General features: G+C 38.7%; 1 protein-coding gene across 7 annotated transcripts; it reads right to left on the bottom strand.

Annotated features, from left to right (window-relative positions):
• Positions 1-3182: 3182 nt before the first annotated feature.
• Positions 3183-10755, bottom strand: LOC123510203 (heparan sulfate glucosamine 3-O-sulfotransferase 5-like). 7 transcript variants are annotated; one of them, XM_045265115.1, is made up of 6 exons: positions 10238-10755; positions 8242-8453; positions 7594-7856; positions 7045-7265; positions 6557-6686; positions 3183-5741 (listed from the first exon to the last, which is right to left on the bottom strand). In XM_045265115.1, the coding sequence occupies exons 2-6, from the start codon at positions 8432-8434 to the stop codon at positions 5502-5504; spliced, it is 1047 nt and encodes a 348-aa protein (XP_045121050.1). In that variant the 5' UTR covers positions 8435-8453; positions 10238-10755; the 3' UTR covers positions 3183-5501. The 7 variants fall into 7 exon arrangements, with proteins under 7 accessions (XP_045121050.1, XP_045121052.1, XP_045121048.1 ...); XM_045265117.1 differs by having other exon boundaries at positions 7594-7820; positions 10238-10754; XM_045265113.1 differs by having other exon boundaries at positions 7594-7868; positions 8242-8449; positions 10238-10752.
• Between the last annotated feature and the right edge of the window lie 8560 nt (positions 10756-19315).

The raw sequence follows: 19315 nt of genomic DNA, 5'->3' as shown, positions 1-19315 counted from the left end.
TTAGACAAACATGGCATATAGCAAAATTGTAACTTATGGTTTCAATTTGCAAGTATGTTGTTTATATCTTGGAATGGTCATAATCATTATTTGACAACTCTGACACCCACTGCATTTGAAAATGTTGGATAGGATTATGAATTGTTCTTTCAAGCTAATAAAGTGGTCTTCTGCTCCATACAAGGCTGTCACTGCACCTCAAAACAGTGTATAATCATGCACATGCTTACACTCAATGTTTGAAGCTCTTATAGTGTTATTAAACACAACAGACTTATATTCCAATAAAATTACATTAAGATATTAGGCTCAAGAAATATTTTAAGGAAATTTGTCCTCTCATGAGTGTAAAGTAATTCATACTGAAATGTGCAGTGCAGTTTTCTGCCCACATAGAGCAGGAACTGGAATCTGTTTCAAGTAAAACTGAACCTCTGTGACACCTGAGTGCGTTTTGGCTTGAATACGCTGGAAATCTGAGTATCATGTGAGCGCAAACACACACACACACACACACACACACACACACACACACACACACACACACACACACACACCAAATCAACAGACCAACATTGCGTGTATGGTCCTAGACATCAAAATTACCAATATATATTACCCTATCAACCATTAAGTGTCCATACTACTTTCTGACTTGCTACAACCTACCTCCATATCTACTATATTGCTTGTTGTTGTTTGCTGAACACTTCAACTTGCCTCAGCTAATTATATAACTACAAGTATAACATTTCTTATTGAGGAAAATAAAACTATTACATTCATGTACATATCCAACAAACAAAACTGATGCATGAAAGATATTCTCTCACAGAAGTTCTCCAGAGTATTATTATCACATGCATCTTCCTAACCTAATACCACAGAACTAGATCTACATGGTCCCAAGATACTGCACTTTTTTCCTTGCAAAATCTCAAGTTAATCTAACTATACTCTAGAAGTAGAATAGCTAAGTTCTTCATTTGGAAGATAATGAGGGTAGTCATATTGTCACCACAATGAGAATCTCTCCTGTCCCTAAGAGTTGCCTGGCGAGCTGCGCAACCTAATCCTTGAGCAGGGCAGGTCACTCCTGTCTCTTAGATACCTACAGCCTGAGAGGTGAGGGAATGCTTGTGTGTCTACATGAACCTGCCTCATCTTTGCTCCTCCCTTAAGAGGAATGTCACTTTGGTTTATATCTTGGAATGGTTATAATCATTATTTGACAACTCTGATACCCACTGCATTTGAAAATGTTGGATAGGATTAATGTAACAGGTCCTCTTGATAGAAGGCATGTGCAAAATGCTGGAAGCATTTGAAGTTGTGTTCACTAAGGGTAGCTTGTAGAAACAAAAGAAGAAAGTGAATAAAAGCAGACTTAGTCATCCAAGAAACCATTCACAACCAGCACCAAGATTAGTTACTTAGAAAGTGACTTTGTTGTCTTTGAGGTTCAGACTTTCATGATCAACCATAATTGATGTCCATCACTTTTACAATACCTCCATCAGATGAATATTTTATCAAGGAACTTTCATCATATTATGTGCTAGTCACCGATGATATTACAAATTACTCAGTACAATCAAATACATTTGGAAATGAAACGTTAATTAGCATAAATTTCCTTATGAATTATTATTTGATTAGTTATGAATTTAATTTTAAATAATAATTGCTAGATAATGATCGATATGATGTTAGAAACAAGTTCTGCAAATTTCACTGTGTAGTAGGAGCTCAAGCTGGTTCTGTGCTGGTAAGGTATACCAACAAGATGAAGCTCTGGTGTAGCGAATGAGGACATTAATGTGTGTGAAAAAAAAAATAAATAAATAAAATAAAATAAAATATAATATATATATATATATATATATATATATATATATATATATATATATATATATATATATATATATATATAATGGAGTAGGTATTTGCACTGTTACCCTTTGTCTCAGGACACACCATTATTATAAATACCTACTCCATATATATATATATATATATATATATATATATATATATATATATATATATATATATATATATATATATATATATATATATAATGGAGTAGGTATTTGCATAATAATGGTGTGTCCTGAGACAAAGGGTAAGAGTGTTTTCTATTTATGTTTTACAGATCCTTACTTATTGTCCAGAACATGATCAGGCCAGGCAGTGCCATTACACATGTCTCTGACTTGGTGAGTACCCTGTCTTGCTGAATTTGATTTCCTTTTCATTTTGGTGAATTACACTTTGTTTTCATACACAACTAATGAGATTCAGTGAATCTTATTTTCTGAGGAAGCACAAAAATATTTTTGAAATGTAATATATCCATATCTTAATTTGGTGGGTGGTATGTATTTCCCTTCTGACCTCAGACACTTCATATGTGGTATTTATGCTTGTGATTTTGATATATCAAACTTCCACAATGTCTATTAAGTCGCTCAACATGAAATGCCTGCATGTTAGGGATGTCAGTGTTGAAAAATGAAGTTAAGAACAAAAGTGAAAAAGTGTATGGAGTGCCTTCAGCCACAGAAAACTGCTGGTCACACAGAAAAAGTGATTAGGAACAATGTGAAAGATTTTCATGTCAGTATAAAATCAACATTATAGTAATATACATGCTGGTCAGCTGCACTGAAAGGAAAAAAGACTATGATTGAAAAATAAATACATAGATAAAGTTTTAGAAACGGAAGCTACTAAGTTATCGACATTTTTCAGTGCACAAGTGGTCTATACCTCAACCATGGGCCCCCTCCAAAGAATTATGTACAGTATGTCATGATATACTCTTCATAAAAATAATTTTGGTTTCCATATACTTAATGGAACAGTATAAAATATATGATGAAAGACAGCAGATGGTCACAAAGCTATTAGTCTTTAAAAATTACATCAATATCAGTGCAAATAGAGGCGTGGGGGGCAGCAAATGCTTTCCCCCAGGCTAAGTGCAAGACTGGACAGACTCGTTACTAAATGCTGCTTTTGTAAGGACAAGAGGTGACTTTCTCATCGTGGCGCATTGCTGGCGTCTTGGCCCGCTGCTGTTGCCCACCCCCCAACAGGGAGGCTCGCTGAATGCAGCTGCTCAAGACTACGACCTGTCATGATTGCTTCTAATTCATTTACATTTCTTTTACAATATATTTTTGAGTTATTGTCACTTAATGCTATTCTAAAACATTGAGGTTGTATACAAAATACGACTACAATAAATCTAATTCCAGTTAGAAATATTTTTAGTGTGAGTTTATAAGTGTTGAGTTAGTTTTTAGTGTAAAGCATTTCAGTTCATGAGAAAATGAGTCATTATTGCATTCATTCACATTTCACTAATGAACTGATTGCACTAATTTTCAATTTCTTATCATTTAGATTAACAGATTCAACTTTAAAGAGCACAAATTTCAAAAAAAGTACTTTGAGTTTACCAAGAGCCAGCATGAGTGAGTTGAAGATCACCTTTTGTCCCCGTGTGAAAGGCAACAACAGTCACAAGAAACAACAATGCCTGAGTCCTGGCCAGCTGGTGCTGTGCCTGGCAGTGCAGCAGCAGCAGCGGCAGAACACAGAGCTCACCACAGTGACAGTAGAGGCATGAAGAGGTGCAGAGTTATATGTATATTGTGCAATTCAAGAGGAAAGAGAAGAGTTGAATCCCTTATATGCGTGCTTACAGCTTAGGAATAAAATAAAAATAAAAGTGAACCTGCACTGAAATGCTCTTCCTCTCATTCACACATGCATACTTTTGGATGACTATTTTACGGATTTTTGGCTTCATCTGCATAGTTGCCCATGCATGGTAAATTTTTATTAATGTATATCTCAAGGAGATAACCTGCTTGAAAATATAAATATTTATAAAAGTCCCATTCAAAAACTCCTGTCTGCTGCATCAGGGAAATTAATGTTGTATTGATGTCTGATGTGTCTTGAGATGCTGAGTGTGATTATCTTAACTTGATGGCCTTTGTACCAGTTGTCACTTCAGCCTTTAGTGCCAGGCCTTAGCATGAAATATTTTGAGAAACTGTGCACTGGAGATGTATGGTGAAGGGAAAAAAATAACTTGACAACCCATGACATTTAGTGAGTGAGAGAATTTTAAAGCTAAACAGTCCTTAGCCATCCATTAAAGTCTCAGTGCATCAGACTTTCTTCCACATCTTTGCACATATGCATCCACACACACACACACACACACACACACACACACACACACACACACACACACACACACACACACACACACAGCACATAAAATTTGCATATGCACAAATGAATCCTTGCTCAGTTGTTGTTTTTGAGATTTATAATAATGGCAAAATGATTCTAGAAGGTATTAATGACTCCATAAGAAAAGCAGTGTGACTGGGGAACACTTTGGATCAAAATTCTATAAGAATATTTGAGCAAGCCCCATCAGAAAATTAAAGAAGCAGCCACCAAGACATTGCACGAAAGCCAATTGCATTTTGTATGCTTAGTTTTCGTGACACTAATATTGCAGCAGAAATTGTGATCCAAAAATGTTCCATTTCTAATGTTGTTTAGAGATTTGTTGCATCCACTTGCTTGCAATACTTGAGGCACATGAGACACTGACTAACCAAGGACCTAATGCACTAAATGTCAAGCAGAAGCCCATGACAATGAATTTTCTCAAGTTTCAACAGGTTGCTCTAAACCATTGCATCTTAAAAGATCACCAGTGAAACTCAAGTCCTTTTTGAGGGTTTCAGCATTAATTATTACTTCTCTCACTATACAAACTGCTTCAGTCACAAGCAGAAGATAGGACTCTAAATTTTTATTAAAGCAGTGTTACTCAGAACCAATTTTAATGTGCAATAATATAATATAATAATGTTTCATAAATGATTACTGTATGGCCATCACTAGGATATAATTATAATGAAATTAAGTATCTTTGCTTTGTGGTCTTGGTTTTGATGAAAGTTAAAACAAAGTACCTGACAGGACACCCAGACCATGACTCCCTCGTTCTTCCTTGCTGTGGGAAAATTCATTCCAGTGGACTCTGCTTACATTACAAAATTATGTTCTACACATTTTTAAAGATTGCTGAATCCGTGTTATGTGATACTAACATTCAGCCATTAAATTAATGAGCAAATTCAGCATTTTAAAATATATGCACTCTCATAATAGATGCATTCAGCATGACAATAGTACATTCATAGCATATTTTTTGGTAATGAAACCTGGCCTATTCTTATTATTTAGGACATTTAAAAATAAATCAATTACTTTGTCACTTGCTTCACATCTTGTGCTCAAAACCTTTTATGCAACAGACATAAATAAGATTAAAGTATCACCATAAAATTGTACTATAATTATGGATAAAAAAAGAAATATGAGATGGCCAGCAGGTGCCTGGGTCACAGCAGCCAAGCCCTGGGCCAGGAAAGCTTCCAGCACGCCGGGAAACAGAAGTGTTAGGAAGTGGGCCACCCAAAGTCATGACCAACCATTTCATAAAACTGTTCATTGAAGGGAACAAAAAACTTACGCAGCTGAGACATGACTGCGGGGTCCACATAGGGATGGGGACGACCCTTGGCATCCGCTAAACATTTCTGGAATGTTTCGTTACGCATACAATAGAAGCCTTTGGTCTCATTGAAGTAGAAGTTGTCTGGTGTTATGTATGGGGGAAGCCTTAAGAACTGCTGCACCTGGAATACCAGCATAACCATTACTATCCATGCCTCACAATTATATATAAAGAAGTCAATCTCAGTAGGTCATGCCTTGCTCATTTCTATAAAGAAGCAAAGATACCAGCATATCATGTCTAAGTAAACTTCTATTTATGCCACACTACACACTCTTCGTCTATTCCCTTACATTATGTTCTGTTTTATGGCCTACAATGATTCTTCCTCTCATTTGTAACACTTCATCAACACCATGGGAGGCAGTGGCATAGTGGATAAAGTGGTGAGCATGGGATCGGGCAGACGTCCACGCGTAGGTTCGAATTCCAACACGTACAGCCTTAAACACTTTGCCATTTGTTGAGTGGTTTAAAGTTACCTAAATGTCACCATGATACCCAGGTTCTAGGTGGTTACACCCAAGATGAGCTTGGGTGGTGATATGGGCCCTAATATGGGTACCACTATAAATAAAATTGCCTGTGCCACTAATGGGCAGAAGCTGAACAGCTCTTCCTACACACTCTTCAAGTAAGCCTACAGGTGCTATGGCCTTAATGTGTAGTAAAAAAAAAAAAAAAAAAAAAGGTAGTCTGTCTTCATCTTACATCTGCACAACTACTGTAAATACATCTTCATTCAGGCCATACATTTAGGACTACAATGAATGAACACTGATTGAATAAAAAAAAAAATTTCTATATGTAGGAATATCACCTCATTAGAAACAATCTTAATAAAGAGTTACCACAGTGAAGGTTTGAAATATTTATAAGTTTCATTTATTCTTGGTCATGGAAATAAAGAAATTTTAAACAAAATATGCCACAAACCTTATTAATCTCCGCATAAGGATCTCTTATTAAGTTATCACCGTTTATGATGTGTATTTGTTCACGGGGAAACTCCCTCAACCAGCGCAGGACATGGACTGCATACTGGCTGATTTGTATTGCTTTAAACCTGAAACAGAGGAAATCAATAACACACATCACTACTCAACCTTTGTACAGCAGGTGCATGTGTGTTGTCTAAGTGTGTGGAAATTTTGCAACAATGTTCATGACAAATTGAAATGAGAACCAAGTGCTGTGGTGGACTGTGTAATCAGCTAGCAAGATGAGAAGGTTCACTGTTTCTCCTCTTGAAAGCGTTACTGTATTACATTAAGTACTGCATATACAGCAAACTGTTCCCTAATGTAAATGGATTTTATAAAGGCCTGCCATACCAAATAGCCTTCACACCAGTTAGCTTCTGATGCAGGCTGAATAAAGCAACAGTTGAAGCACTGGTGACTCATCTGACAGGGCTGCCTTACCCATCATTAATTTCTCCATCCACTGTGAGGATTCTCTTGTGGAATGGTGCCACCTGCTTGCCTTTCCTCAGCTTGGTCTCCATGATCTGGGTATAGTCGGACACCACCCGGGTGGCTGGCTCTCTCACTATGAGCAGCAGCTTGATGGTGGCGTTCATGGCCCGTATTCTGGCTGGAGCTTCCCGAGAGATGAAGTAGGAGGGAGTCTTCTCTATGGTGACCTGCATGGGAAGGGACAGCTTATGTTTGCTGCTCTTTAATGCTTTTATGAGGGTGCATCACCTCCTGATTAAAGGGATGCTGAGACCCTGCTGTTCCTTGTGGCTGACCATGATAGTGGAGTCTTGCCTTCATGGGAAGGACACACTACTGTACAGATGGATACATATACTTCAACTCAGACACTGAGTTATCATCTCTTGTGCATCATGATCTCACTTCCATATTTTAAATAAAGAGAGAAAATTTGTACAAAAGAATAGGTGAGCAGATTGTATAGGATTTTAATCTAAAACAATCTTATTCTACTCAAAACATTCATAACAGTACCTGGTTGTCAAATGAATATGGCATCTTTTTCCTGTACCACTCCAGGCCATTTGCATAACGGTCATCCTCGTCAAAGAAATGCATCTCCATTCCATTTTTCTGTATATGAGGGTGGAGATTCAGCATTTCCAACAGAGCTCGAGTGCCACACTTCCGCACGCCAATGATGAGCGCCTGGGGCAGCCGCCTCTGAGTGCCCCTGATGCGCAGTCGCTTGCGGTAAGCTTCTGTTGTGACGGAATCAAGCCCAGTTGTCTCAGAGGCTGCTGAGGGAGCTGTAATTATTTTATTGTCACATTCTACCTCTGTTAATTCCCATGGAATATACTAACAATCCTTCAGCCAAAGTCTCTCCCTTATGCTTTTAGTAATTTCTTTCTAAACTGAGAAGAATTTATAATCTGCAGAAATGCTTCATGCTGGCAGAATACTGAAATTTGGACTGCCAGTATTAATGTCCCAAAAATAGCATTACTAGCAGAATATTAATATAAAAGCTGTAAGCAAACAAGCGCATAATAGTTCTCATCTTATTAATAAGCAGTTATCCTTAAGTGATATTATAGGACTGTGATAGTATCTACCTAATTCACTGTTTATACAATGTCATGGTGTACTAGCTTTACAAAATGAGAGCAAATCATTTACCATACACGGCTGCAGCTCCCATGGGAGAGACATAGTAGAGGACAAGGCAGACAATAAAGGATGCCAGAATCATGAGGGGGGCCACCCGACGCAGTGCGCTCCAGGGTGAAGAGTTCTCGCCACGGCCCCCCATCTGCGGCTTCCCTAAGTCTTCACGCCATAGGATGTAACTCTCCTCACTGCTCACAAGCATGACCTTTGCCCCATTCTACCTGATGAGGACACACACTAGGTTGCCAAATACTGTATGCTACTATCTCAAATATGCACTTTTACCATCACTGTAATGGAAACAAAAGCTAATATATCTGCTTAAGAGAGGATGTAGATTCTTGAAAGATATTTTTGTTAAATGGAACATTGCATTTCATCTTATGTTGAATGATGATGAATAGGCATTAATGACATTCTTGAGTAATCATATACATTGGGGGTTGTTTGATGGAAAAGGTTTAGCACTCTTGATGACCATCCTGCCTCAAACATGACTGGCAGTGGAGGATGGAAGTGTTCTAGTATCCAGCACTTTCCTTCACCACAAAAGATCTGTGCAGAGGTTTCACATACTAGTGACACGTAGTAACACTCAAAGCTGTAAGGGGATCATGTTGAAACAATGCTTCACCATCACCTCAGTAACTGGTTCGTCAATGCCACGTTTGTCTATTTATGTAATCTAATTTTCAAATTATTTTGAAGGTTTTCTATAACTGCATTCCAGCTCTGCATTTTTTTTTTATCAGTTACATTTATCACTTATATTTCTGGATTCCTTTAATTTCATGTTATCAAAAACATAACAAGGAAGACAATTCTGTAAATTAGCAAAATAATTTTTTATTAGACAAGTATAACCATCTATTCCCAAGGTCTCTCTTGAAGAGCCAACCTGACAGAAGTCTTCATTAATTCTGTCCATGCATGCTCTCATCCTCTGATTCTCTTCTCAACCCTATATGGAGTTGAAAACTTTTCAGTCATTGAACTTGATTGTTTTCTCTTTGCTCTTTGCCTACATAATACATACTCTAATACTCTTTCCTCCCATTTCTCTAAAGATTCTCTTGATCATCACACTTTATATTCTTTGTTTGTTAGATTTTTATTTGAGTATATTCTTGTGTTCTTTCATGTAGGAATCTGATTACCTTTGAAAATCATGATATTCCCAACCACAGCAGCATACTTCTTTTTGCTGAACTGTCTTAATCACATCACCATGGCCATTTATAAACAAGTGTTGGCAAATCAAGTTGCACATCTTGCTTTCATGACCTACATTAGGATAAGCCAGACAGGGAGAACTGTTACTTCTATTTAGCAGGTTTCTTTGCCATAAGCCCGCACCTACTTCATCATGCTCCTACTTTTTTGCATCAGAATAATAGCTGCTTGTGTGTGTCTTTAGGTTAGTGCCAATTTTCATATAAATAGGAAATCAGTATGTAGGAGTGTCACTATAATTTAAATGGTAGTGGGATGCATGAGGTTATTTTTGGTTTCAAAACTGCCCCTGTGCAGAATATTAGGCTGGATTGATTAAAAAATATTGCTTCTACTAGCCTGGATGGAGACTGTCACGGTCTAGCATATGCATTCCAGTTGTTTGTGATACACGTTGCAAAATACCATTGTTGTAATAGGGAACAAGGATTATGGCCGTGTATCTGAATTTGACCTTTGACCTAATGGGAAGACCATACATTCTGGGTCCAGTAACAGTTGCAACATTAACACAGGTTAGAGAGAAGGGATGAATTCATGAAGCTGGTTGTTGACTAGTACACGTTACTTTATAGAGTTGGTGTGAACATGTTAATATGGTTACAAGAATAAAGCACCTTGAAATCGTGATAAAAATAAGGCGAACCGTGGTGAAGGGAAGGCATGAAGCTCGCTGGAGAGTCTAGTATGCTAGATACCTTCAGGAGTTGGAGAAAACAAACGTGTGGGGTTATCAAAGGAAAGCACTGGAAGTTGTGATAAAAAGACGAACCTTGGCGATTCCTTTTCATGGAGACGGAGTGAGGAACCTCTATCCCAGAGCCACACCCATGACACATCACAACGAGGAACACATACTACACACACCCATCAGTCACAGCACCCCACACGAGCCACTCCAGGCCAGCAGCTTCCCAGGAGAAACATGTCACTGGGAATTCCGTTCGAAGAAATCACCTCCCCCATGAATGAGTCGCGTTGGGTCATATTTCATGATTTTAGAGGTCACAGGGGCGTTTTCTCACCTCGCAGTTTCTCCTACAGTCTCCTCAGGCATCAAGAGTGTCCCAGGTCCCAGAAAGTGGCATGGAGAGCGGTAATAGAGCTGTTATCTGCACACTACATTCCCCACCGTCATAGCTGCTGACCCTCCCCCACAAACAAATTCTACGTGTTTAGTAAGTGGAGTGAGTGAGGCCAGAGAGCTCACTCCCCTCTCCCCCCAACACTGAAGGTTGCCAAACGCCACCACTTTCGCATCGCCACGACTCTCACCACTAGCATCAACTCCCCACGCTTCCCTCCGGCCTCCCTCTCCCCCACACGCCTACTCACCTCCACTTACCTACACTCACTGCTCCTGCACATCCGCCCTCCCGCCCACCCAGACACCCACGCAATACTGTTACCGTTTGCTACGTGTGGATCTCACCTCCTCACACACCCACGCTCATACACCCACGCAATCCTCAATCTTCATACCTCTGTGCACGCCTTCGTTCACGTACATAATACACACGCACACGCACAGCATCTTCCTGGAAATGTAATATACTGTACATTACATTCTATCTACACTTATTGGGTAATCGTGGCACCTCCCAGAATTCCCTCAAATACTACATGCAAATACTCCAATGTCCAGGGTCTGGGTTAGGTAATGAAGTAATGCTACAATGGAAGGTATAACGAACTATTGTGCTGTCTGTGTATTGAGAGGCTTAGTGACAGTGCCATCTATGTTTTAGGAGAGCAACCTTTGTGTATAAGTTTCAAGGTGTTGCTAGAGACAGGAACTATAGGAAGGGGAGAACAGGATTGGGTGTTCCTTCCATGCCTTGTTCTCTTCAGCGCAATGGAACAATATTCTAGGAGGTTTGCGTGGGTACCGTGTGTGTTTGGCTGGAAGGAGTGCACGCGTTGTGTTTTTAGTGTCAGTTGGCTTTGAGATGAGTAATGAGAGTGAATAACGCAATGAAGTTTATAGGAGTACTTTTACTCTTACGTCTGGCAATGGGACGCGAGAAGTTGAGGGAGGTGGTCGATTCCCCCCAATCTTGTGTTCACATGAATGGAGGGTTGTGTGTACGCCGGTGTGTGTGTGTGTGTGTGTGTGTGTTGTAAAACAGTGTTGCCGCTTGTCCTTCTGTTGTACGTCACTAGATTACCTCCAGTCATGCTACATGGAATATAGAAGCGTGTGTGCGTGTGTAATACATATATGTATGATGCATGACGTGTGTGTGTGTGTGTGTGTGTGTGTGTGTGTGTGTGTGTGTAAAGGAAAATAGTTTGTGTGGGAGGAGATTATTGAAGTCAGTAAAGAAAGATGATGATTTCATAACTAAGTTAAAATGTAGACACACACACACACACACACACACACACACACACACACACATTAGCGTCACCACTGGGAGTTGCCGCAGTGAGAGTTTCTGAGTTGCGCACCTCGTTACCTTAAAAAAAAAAAAAAAGAAGAAAAAAGATAAGGAGTTGCAAATTTTACCTGGATACAGTGACGAGTGGTGGTTTATGTAGGTGAAACTGTTTACTTTATATTGTTTACAGAAATCAATATACATTCAAACACATTTGAATCGTTTTGTTAGTTCAGCTTTTTCTTGGTTGGTCTTTTTTTTTTCTTTATTTTAGTAGGTGAAAATATTTGCTTGTACTGCAGTAAGAAGTGGAACACCTTACTAATGGACTTGTTTTGTTAGAATTTAGCAAGCGGCTCTGTCAAAACTGGTTATAGTAAACGGTATGCATTTTTTGTATGTGGAAATACTGACCTATATTGCAAATGGGAAGTAGAAACGGGTATGATTGGAAATTCTTTATTAATGACTTTGTATGATTAGATCATCCTTGGCTGGTCACCGAGTCAAAACTGGATATGATGAGAAGAAAAAATAAAATAAAACATAAATAAAAAAAAATAAGGATAATTATCAGTAAGGAATAACAAAACAAAAAATATGACAAAAGCCGATGAAAATACTTTCAACATCAAAAAAATAAAAGAAAAAGAAAACCATACACCAAATGTCTGATGAAAACAAACCGATGAAAAAAAGAAACACTCTGAATATCAATATGAAATAGCAAGGAATGATCTAAACATTCAAACACTTCAAAATCAACAAAGAACAGGGAAACCAAAAGAAATGTGATACACCAAGCGGTCACTCTCAAACTCTCTCTTTCAACAGTATAGCCGCGTCAGGAGTCGTGCCTGTTGGTGGCTAATAGATGTAAATGGGAGGATGGGGGGTAGGAAGGCGGCAAAGTCTTGAGGAATGTTAGCAGCGCATAACCTCTCAAGTGACGTTGTTTAGAGAAGAGCAGAGCAGGCAACAGCTTAACACTCAGGGTCACTAGCTGAACTGCTAGAATACCAAGGACTATATTCCTTGTAGAATACCCTACACAAAGCCAGTCGTCCCTCATAGCTTCATATCCTGCGGTTTTTCAGTGATTTGTTTCTTAAATACACATTTATCATACTGTTTATTGTTTATTGTTTTTTTTTTTTTATCATGTGGGGTTCATATATAAACTGTATTCTGAAAAACCTCTGCGCTCTACCTCCACTATTACTTTCAAAAGGCTGTAGTTGAAGTGATGCGGGTTTTAACCTTTAAGTGCATGACGCATTTCCATATTCATTCTTTTTACTGTTTGGTGATTTTATACAGCTTCAAAAATTTATGTAGGGGATTAAGATAGTGAAGACTGTAGCTATTAATCTTCTGACCTCCATAGACCCTTTATAATGTCAATAAAATTATCTAATCGTGCGCAAATCTCAAGGTAAAAATGTGTCCCAGTATTAAAGGGATTAAGGGTGTTTTTTTTAGGTTTTAGTGACGGATTAACTAGATTTCTACATTATTGACAGGAAAAACCATCTTGCTAACCAGGCTAGTACCAGGCTCATACCATAGCCATGGTATGAGAGCTAAGCGTTTATGATTTGGACTGACGTAATAATATTGTCCTTGTAATCAGTCAGTTCTCTCTCTCTCTCTCTCTCTCTCTCTCTCTCTCTCTCTCTCTCTCTCTCTCTCTCTCATATAATAGATCTAGTTTTCGTACCAAACATGATGAAAAAGGGTTACATTCTGTGGTCCAATAGGCATGCAGTGCTTAAGAATCTGTTGTTACTTGCTTATCTTTTGTAGTCTGCATCTGGTTCTTTTTTTCTCCCTTTCCTCTTCATCGTCTTCATTTATCCTTCATCCTTCTCCTCCTCTTGTTTCTCGTTCCTCATTCATCTCTCGTAGCTCCCTTCTCATTCTTCCTTTCCTCCTTATCTCTTTTTTTTTCTCATTATTTCTCCTTCCTCTTTCTCCTTTTCATGCTCCTTATTTCTCATTCCTCTCTAGTATATCTTCATTCCTCATACCTTCTCTTTCTCCTGTCTTCTAACACATTCCTTCTTTCCTAATTCCTTGATTTTTTCCATAGCCTTCTTCTCCTCCTCCTCCTCTTCATTTTCATTTGTCTATCCTCCCCCTCATTTTTCATTCGCCTCTCCTCCTCTCTCAAGATCACTCGTGGCGCAGAGTAATGAAAGGAATCAAAAGTATCATTACCACGTATCGCCTCTAGACCGCTCGCCTCCCCTGACACTGGTTCGTAGTTAGCTTGCGCCATACCTCACGTGTCGGAGTGGTGGTGTAGTGGCGTGGTCTGCTGTCCTTATCTTATACCAAGTGTGTGGCGCTGGGTTGAACACATGATATACCCAGCTGAGCCATGTACCCTGCACTAATCTACTTTGTTATTGTTGTTGTTGTTCCTTGGGTTTTATTCAGTAGTTCATTTATTCTTCACGTGTTTATTTTGATTCCATTTTCGTTGTGTATTTGAGTTTGGTCTTATGTGTGTACTCGCTCATTTTTATTTGTTTTTGTAAAGGAATAACTTTTCCTTCATTATGGCTTATGTGGGAGTTTGGGTCAAAAAATCTCATCTTGGTCTGAGTAACAAAAAACAACAGGAAGCTTAACATAGTGTCTTTATTGCAACACTAATTGAGGAGACCGCGTGGTATTGAGTGTTTGAAAAGTCGGAAATTCATAGCGTCATATCCTTTGTTAGCAAGAATGTTTAAAAAATAACTAGAAAATGATTCATGCTTTTACGTAGGGTACAGTACAGAAAAAAAAAACATGCTTACGTCTCTCTCCCTTCCTCTTCTTTATTTCTTTTCTTTTCGTCATGGTAAAGAAGTATAGCTTGTGATTTTATTTTTTGTCTTTTTTTTGGTATGGTAGAAAAATATGCATGATTCTTCCGTCTTCCTCTTCTTTCTTTACTTCTTTTTGTAATATGGTAGAGAAATGTTTGTCTTTTTTTGGAATGGTAGAAAAATATGCTTCTTTCTTCCCTTTTTTTTTTCTTTTCTTTACTTCCTTCTTTTTTGTAATATGGTAGTGAAATATATCCTTCGTATTCAATTTTCGTTCTTTTGACATGATAAAGAAAAAGTATTCTTGTTTATTCCTTTTTTTGCCTATTCATCTTGTGTTATATGATAGAAGAAATATATTTACGTTTCTTTCTTGCTATCTTTCTTTTAATTCTTCTTTTCCCTTTGTATATTTTGTACGAAAAAAAAAAAAACTTTCCTGTTAATTTCATTCTCCACTACTATGCTGTCCCGAAGACCACACGTGTATATTGCTAGGTGATGAATATTCCTAAAGCGCCTTGTGTTTAAACTGTAGTTATGAAGAGGTGCACGAGTTAATGGTCCTTTCTTGCAAGTGTTGTTAGTTTCGAGGCAATAATATGATTCGTGGTAAAGAAAGAGATAATGATAATAACAATAGTTCTTCCTTCACCTCTCTTCTAATTATCATCGTGCTTTCCCTGTTTATCCTTTTCCTCCACATCTTCCTCCTCTTGTAGGTGTTGTTGTTGTTGGTGGTGGTGGTGGTGGTAGTGGTGGTGGTGTTTGTGGTGGTGGTTCAGTTATATATTTTTCTTTCAATAAACTAGCAGTAAACTGGTAAAATGATGGAGAGAGAGAGAGAGAGAGAGAGAGAGAGAGAGAGAGAGAGAGAGAGTATTAACTGAAAGTATACTAAACTCTTTCTCCCACTAGACTACAGTACAACCTAATCTACTACCCAAGTTTAGTAATATACTGTTACTGAAGGGAAGTGTGGTTTAAGTATTCTTGTGTATTTTGTTTGCCTTTATTTATTTTCAGGACGATTCAATGTCATTTTAGTTGTGGTGTTGAGTTTTGTTTTGTTTTTTTATCGCTATTTTTGTATGATTTGGTTCGTATTTATTTATTCATTTATTTTTTTTTTTATGGGATCATGTATTTTCGTGGTGCCGTGGGACCGCGCGCGCTTTGTGGGCCCCAGAGGGTTCTCAAGCGTAAGGGTTCGAATCCTGGCCACGATCCGAGGTTAGGAAGGGCATCCACTCAGGGTAACGGTTCCCAAATGCCAAAACCAAAGTCCTCCTGACTCGTCAGGATGCACCGTCCTATCCGTAATATAATAGGGAAACCGGACGTAAAAACTATAAAAAAAAAGGATGTATTTTCCTTCCTGGGTTAACTTCTCTCCTCCTCTTCTTCCTCCTCCTCCTATTCCGTAACCATATTCACTTTTATTCTGTTATAGCTCCTCTTCTTTCTCCTTATACATCACACCACATCTTTCTCCTTCCTCTCCTCCTCCTCCTCCTCCTCCTCCTCCTCCTCCTCCTCCTCCTCCTCCTCCTCCTCCTCCTTTTCCTCCTCCTCCTCCTTCATAACCATCTTCACTTCCTCTTTTTGTCATAATTCTCCCTTTCTCCTATCATAACATTTTTTCTCCTCTTATCTAACACTACCACCACCACCACCTTCACCTCCTCCTCTTCCTTCTCCTCCTCCTTCTCCTCCTCCTCCTCCTCCTCCTCCTCCTCCTCCTCCTCCTCCTCCTCCTCCTCCTCCTCCTCCACAGATAAGGTTCTAGACAAGGGCAGCACACTCAGCAAGAACGTGATAAGTGGTCAAACATTAGTTACCCTAGTAAGTTTCAAGATGATGTTTATGACGGTGCATGGCAAGCTTGAAGCACTCAGAAGCTGCCCTGTGCTGGTCAAGTGGCTTCATGCTGTATGCTCATTAAGTTATATGCTTAATGCTTATGTTCTCGTTCACTATTACCACCACCACCACTACCACTGCTACTGCCGCTGAATCTTCTCTGGCTGTGTTTTAAAATGTTCTTGTTGTATTTGGTCCTTTGCAGTTTTCTTTTTTGATGTATCTGTGTTCTCTTTCATCATCACTACCACCACCACCACTACTACTACCACTGCCACTGTCAAAGCTACTAACCTCCTTCTCTGCCTGTGTTTTAAAATATTCTTGTTGTATTTGGTCTTTGCAATTTTCTTTTTCCTTTTTTCATTTATCTGTGTTCTCTTTCACCATCACTATCACCACCACCACTACTACTACTACCACTGCCACTGTCAAAGCTACTAACCTCCTTCCCTGCCTGTACTTTAAAATTTTCTTGCACTATATAATCCTTTGCATTCTCCTTTTTTTTTTTTTTATGTATCTGTGCGCTCTTTCACCACCACTACCTCCATCACCACCACCTCTATCACTGCCACTGTTACTGTCACTGCCACCTAATCTCCTTCTCTGCCTGTTTTAAATTGTTCTAATCCTTTTTTGATGTACTTGTGTTCTTTTTTCACCACCACTACCACCATCACCGCCACCTATACCGCTCCCACTGTCACTGCCACCTAACCTCCTTTTCTGCCTGTGTTTTAAAACGTTCTTGCTCTTTCTTATCCTTTCCAGTTTCTTTTTTTTTCAATGTGTTTGTATTCTCTTTCACCATAACCATTAACATCACCACCAACGCCAACACAATGATTACCACTGCCACTACCACCCAACCTCCCTCTTCTCTGTCTGTTTGTAAAATGTTCTGACTCTATTTTGCTCTTCTAGTCTCATTTTTTTTGTGTTTACTCTGTCACCACCACTTCTATTACTGCTGTTGTCTACTATAACTACTTCCCTCTCCTACTACTACTTCTAGGAATATTCTCTCTTTTTGCTCTGATATCTTGCAGTCTCCTTATTACGTTATTGCGTGTGCTTATGTTTTCCTTCACTAACACTGCATCTCTCTCTCTCTCTCTCTCTCTCTCTCTCTCTCTCTCTCTCTCTCTCTCTCTCTCTCTCTCTCTCTCTCGTCTAACACAAGCCTGTATTCTGAAAACGCTTCCTTCTTTCACCACCTTCGCAACCACCACTGCCACCGCCTCCTCCACACTCTCCCCTTCCTCTCTGCGCAAGACACAAGACTCTTTTCTTATTTTGTAAGACCACAGAGGTGTTTAAAGGGTTTCTTGTGGGTATAATTTCTACTGAAGACACAGAAGCATTGTTACATTATCACTAGAGTTCGTGAAAATCTTTATAATGTATACTGTGAGTATACATTAATGTTTAAGAATAAGGACTGTACTGTGTATTTTGAAGCCTCCCTCTCTTTTTTATTCTTTCACTAGAGCCCGTTTGTGTCAGTGAGAGGGAATATTGTTACTTTTTACCTCCTCTGTACCATGACGCGTTTCCAGATTCATTCTGGTTACTATTTGGCAATTTTGTACAGCTCCAGAAACTCATGTGGGAATTTAAATAGTGAAGACTGTGGCCAGTAGTCTTCTGACCTCCATAGACCCTCCCTAATGTCAATAAAATGGTCTAATGGTACACTCTCTAGGATCCTTAGTTACAAACTCTGATTTGGTGCTAGTTTATGGTGGTGGTGATGAGTGTGTGTGTGTGTGTGTGTGTGTGTGTGTGTTTGTGTTTGTCTCGATGGATATTATTAGTTTCTTTGATATTATGAATGTTGGTATTGTATTATTTGTAGTAGTAGTAGTAGTAATAGTAGTAGTAGTAGTTGTAGTAGTAGTAGTAGTAGTAGTAGTAGTAGTAGTAGTAGTAGTAGTAGTAGCAGTAGTAATAGTAGCAGTAATAGTGGTAAAGGAAGGAGAAAGATTTTGTTAGTGGTAGAAGACGAAAGAGAACATAACTATTTTATATGAAGAACCTGCACATCCCCACAACACTGGACACACTGCTTCCCCCAATACCTAATAATGGATATGGAAGCCACCCTTACCTTTACCTTCGACAACCACAGGGACGTTGGCCTTTTGACGACAGCTCACGTGTTCAGCCTGCCAGTCTTTGCATGGACCAGATTCTGAAACATCTGCGCCGCACCTTTATTACATTTCGAAGGCTTTAATTTAATTCACACTGATTTCTAAGGGCGATTTTTACGTTCTAAGTGACAAATTAACAAGATTTTTATATTTTCAACAGGAGAAACAGTTTAGAGAACCGAGTTGATAGAGTTTTGACCTTTGAAAATAGTTGTGGTGAGAGAGCAAAGCCTTTCAGATTATTGGGCTTTTTATTAAGTGTCAGGTAAGGTTGTTTTTTATAGTTCTAGTGAGAGATTAACAATATTTCTACATTATCAAAAGGGAAAAGCACCTTTGGGAACGTAGCTAATCATATTTGTGGCCTATGAAAACAATCGTGTGAGAGAATAAAGTGTTTCAGATCAATTGCCTTTTTTGATAAGTGATACAGGTTTTCAAAGGTGTTTTTATAGGTCTAGTGAGAGATTAACACTATTTCTACATTAATAACAGGAAAAGCACTGTTGGAAACGTAGCTAATCAACTTTGTGGCCTTTAAAAATAATCGTGGTGAGAGAACAAAGCGTTTTAGATTAATTACATGTTTGATAAGTGATACAAGTTTTTAAAAGGTGTTTTTATAGGT

Source organism: Portunus trituberculatus, chromosome 28, assembly GCF_017591435.1.
Source record: "Portunus trituberculatus isolate SZX2019 chromosome 28, ASM1759143v1, whole genome shotgun sequence".
Classification (NCBI taxonomy): Eukaryota; Metazoa; Arthropoda; class Malacostraca; order Decapoda; family Portunidae; genus Portunus; species Portunus trituberculatus.
Note: the sequence above shows the minus strand (reverse complement) of the source record. Positions and strands in the feature narration are given on the sequence as shown.

Excerpts from the sequence above, each read along its gene's own strand:
- LOC123510203 (XM_045265113.1), bottom strand. The coding sequence starts at position 8,434 with ATGCTTGTGAGCAGTGAGGAGAGTTACATCCTATGGCGTGAAGACTTA. Across the intron at positions 7,266-7,593 it reads CATATTCATTTGACAACCAG|GTCACCATAGAGAAGACTCC; the intron begins GTACTGTTATGA and ends CTTCCCATGCAG. Across the intron at positions 5,742-6,556 it reads CTTATGCGGAGATTAATAAG|GTGCAGCAGTTCTTAAGGCT; the intron begins GTTTGTGGCATA and ends CTGGTATTCCAG.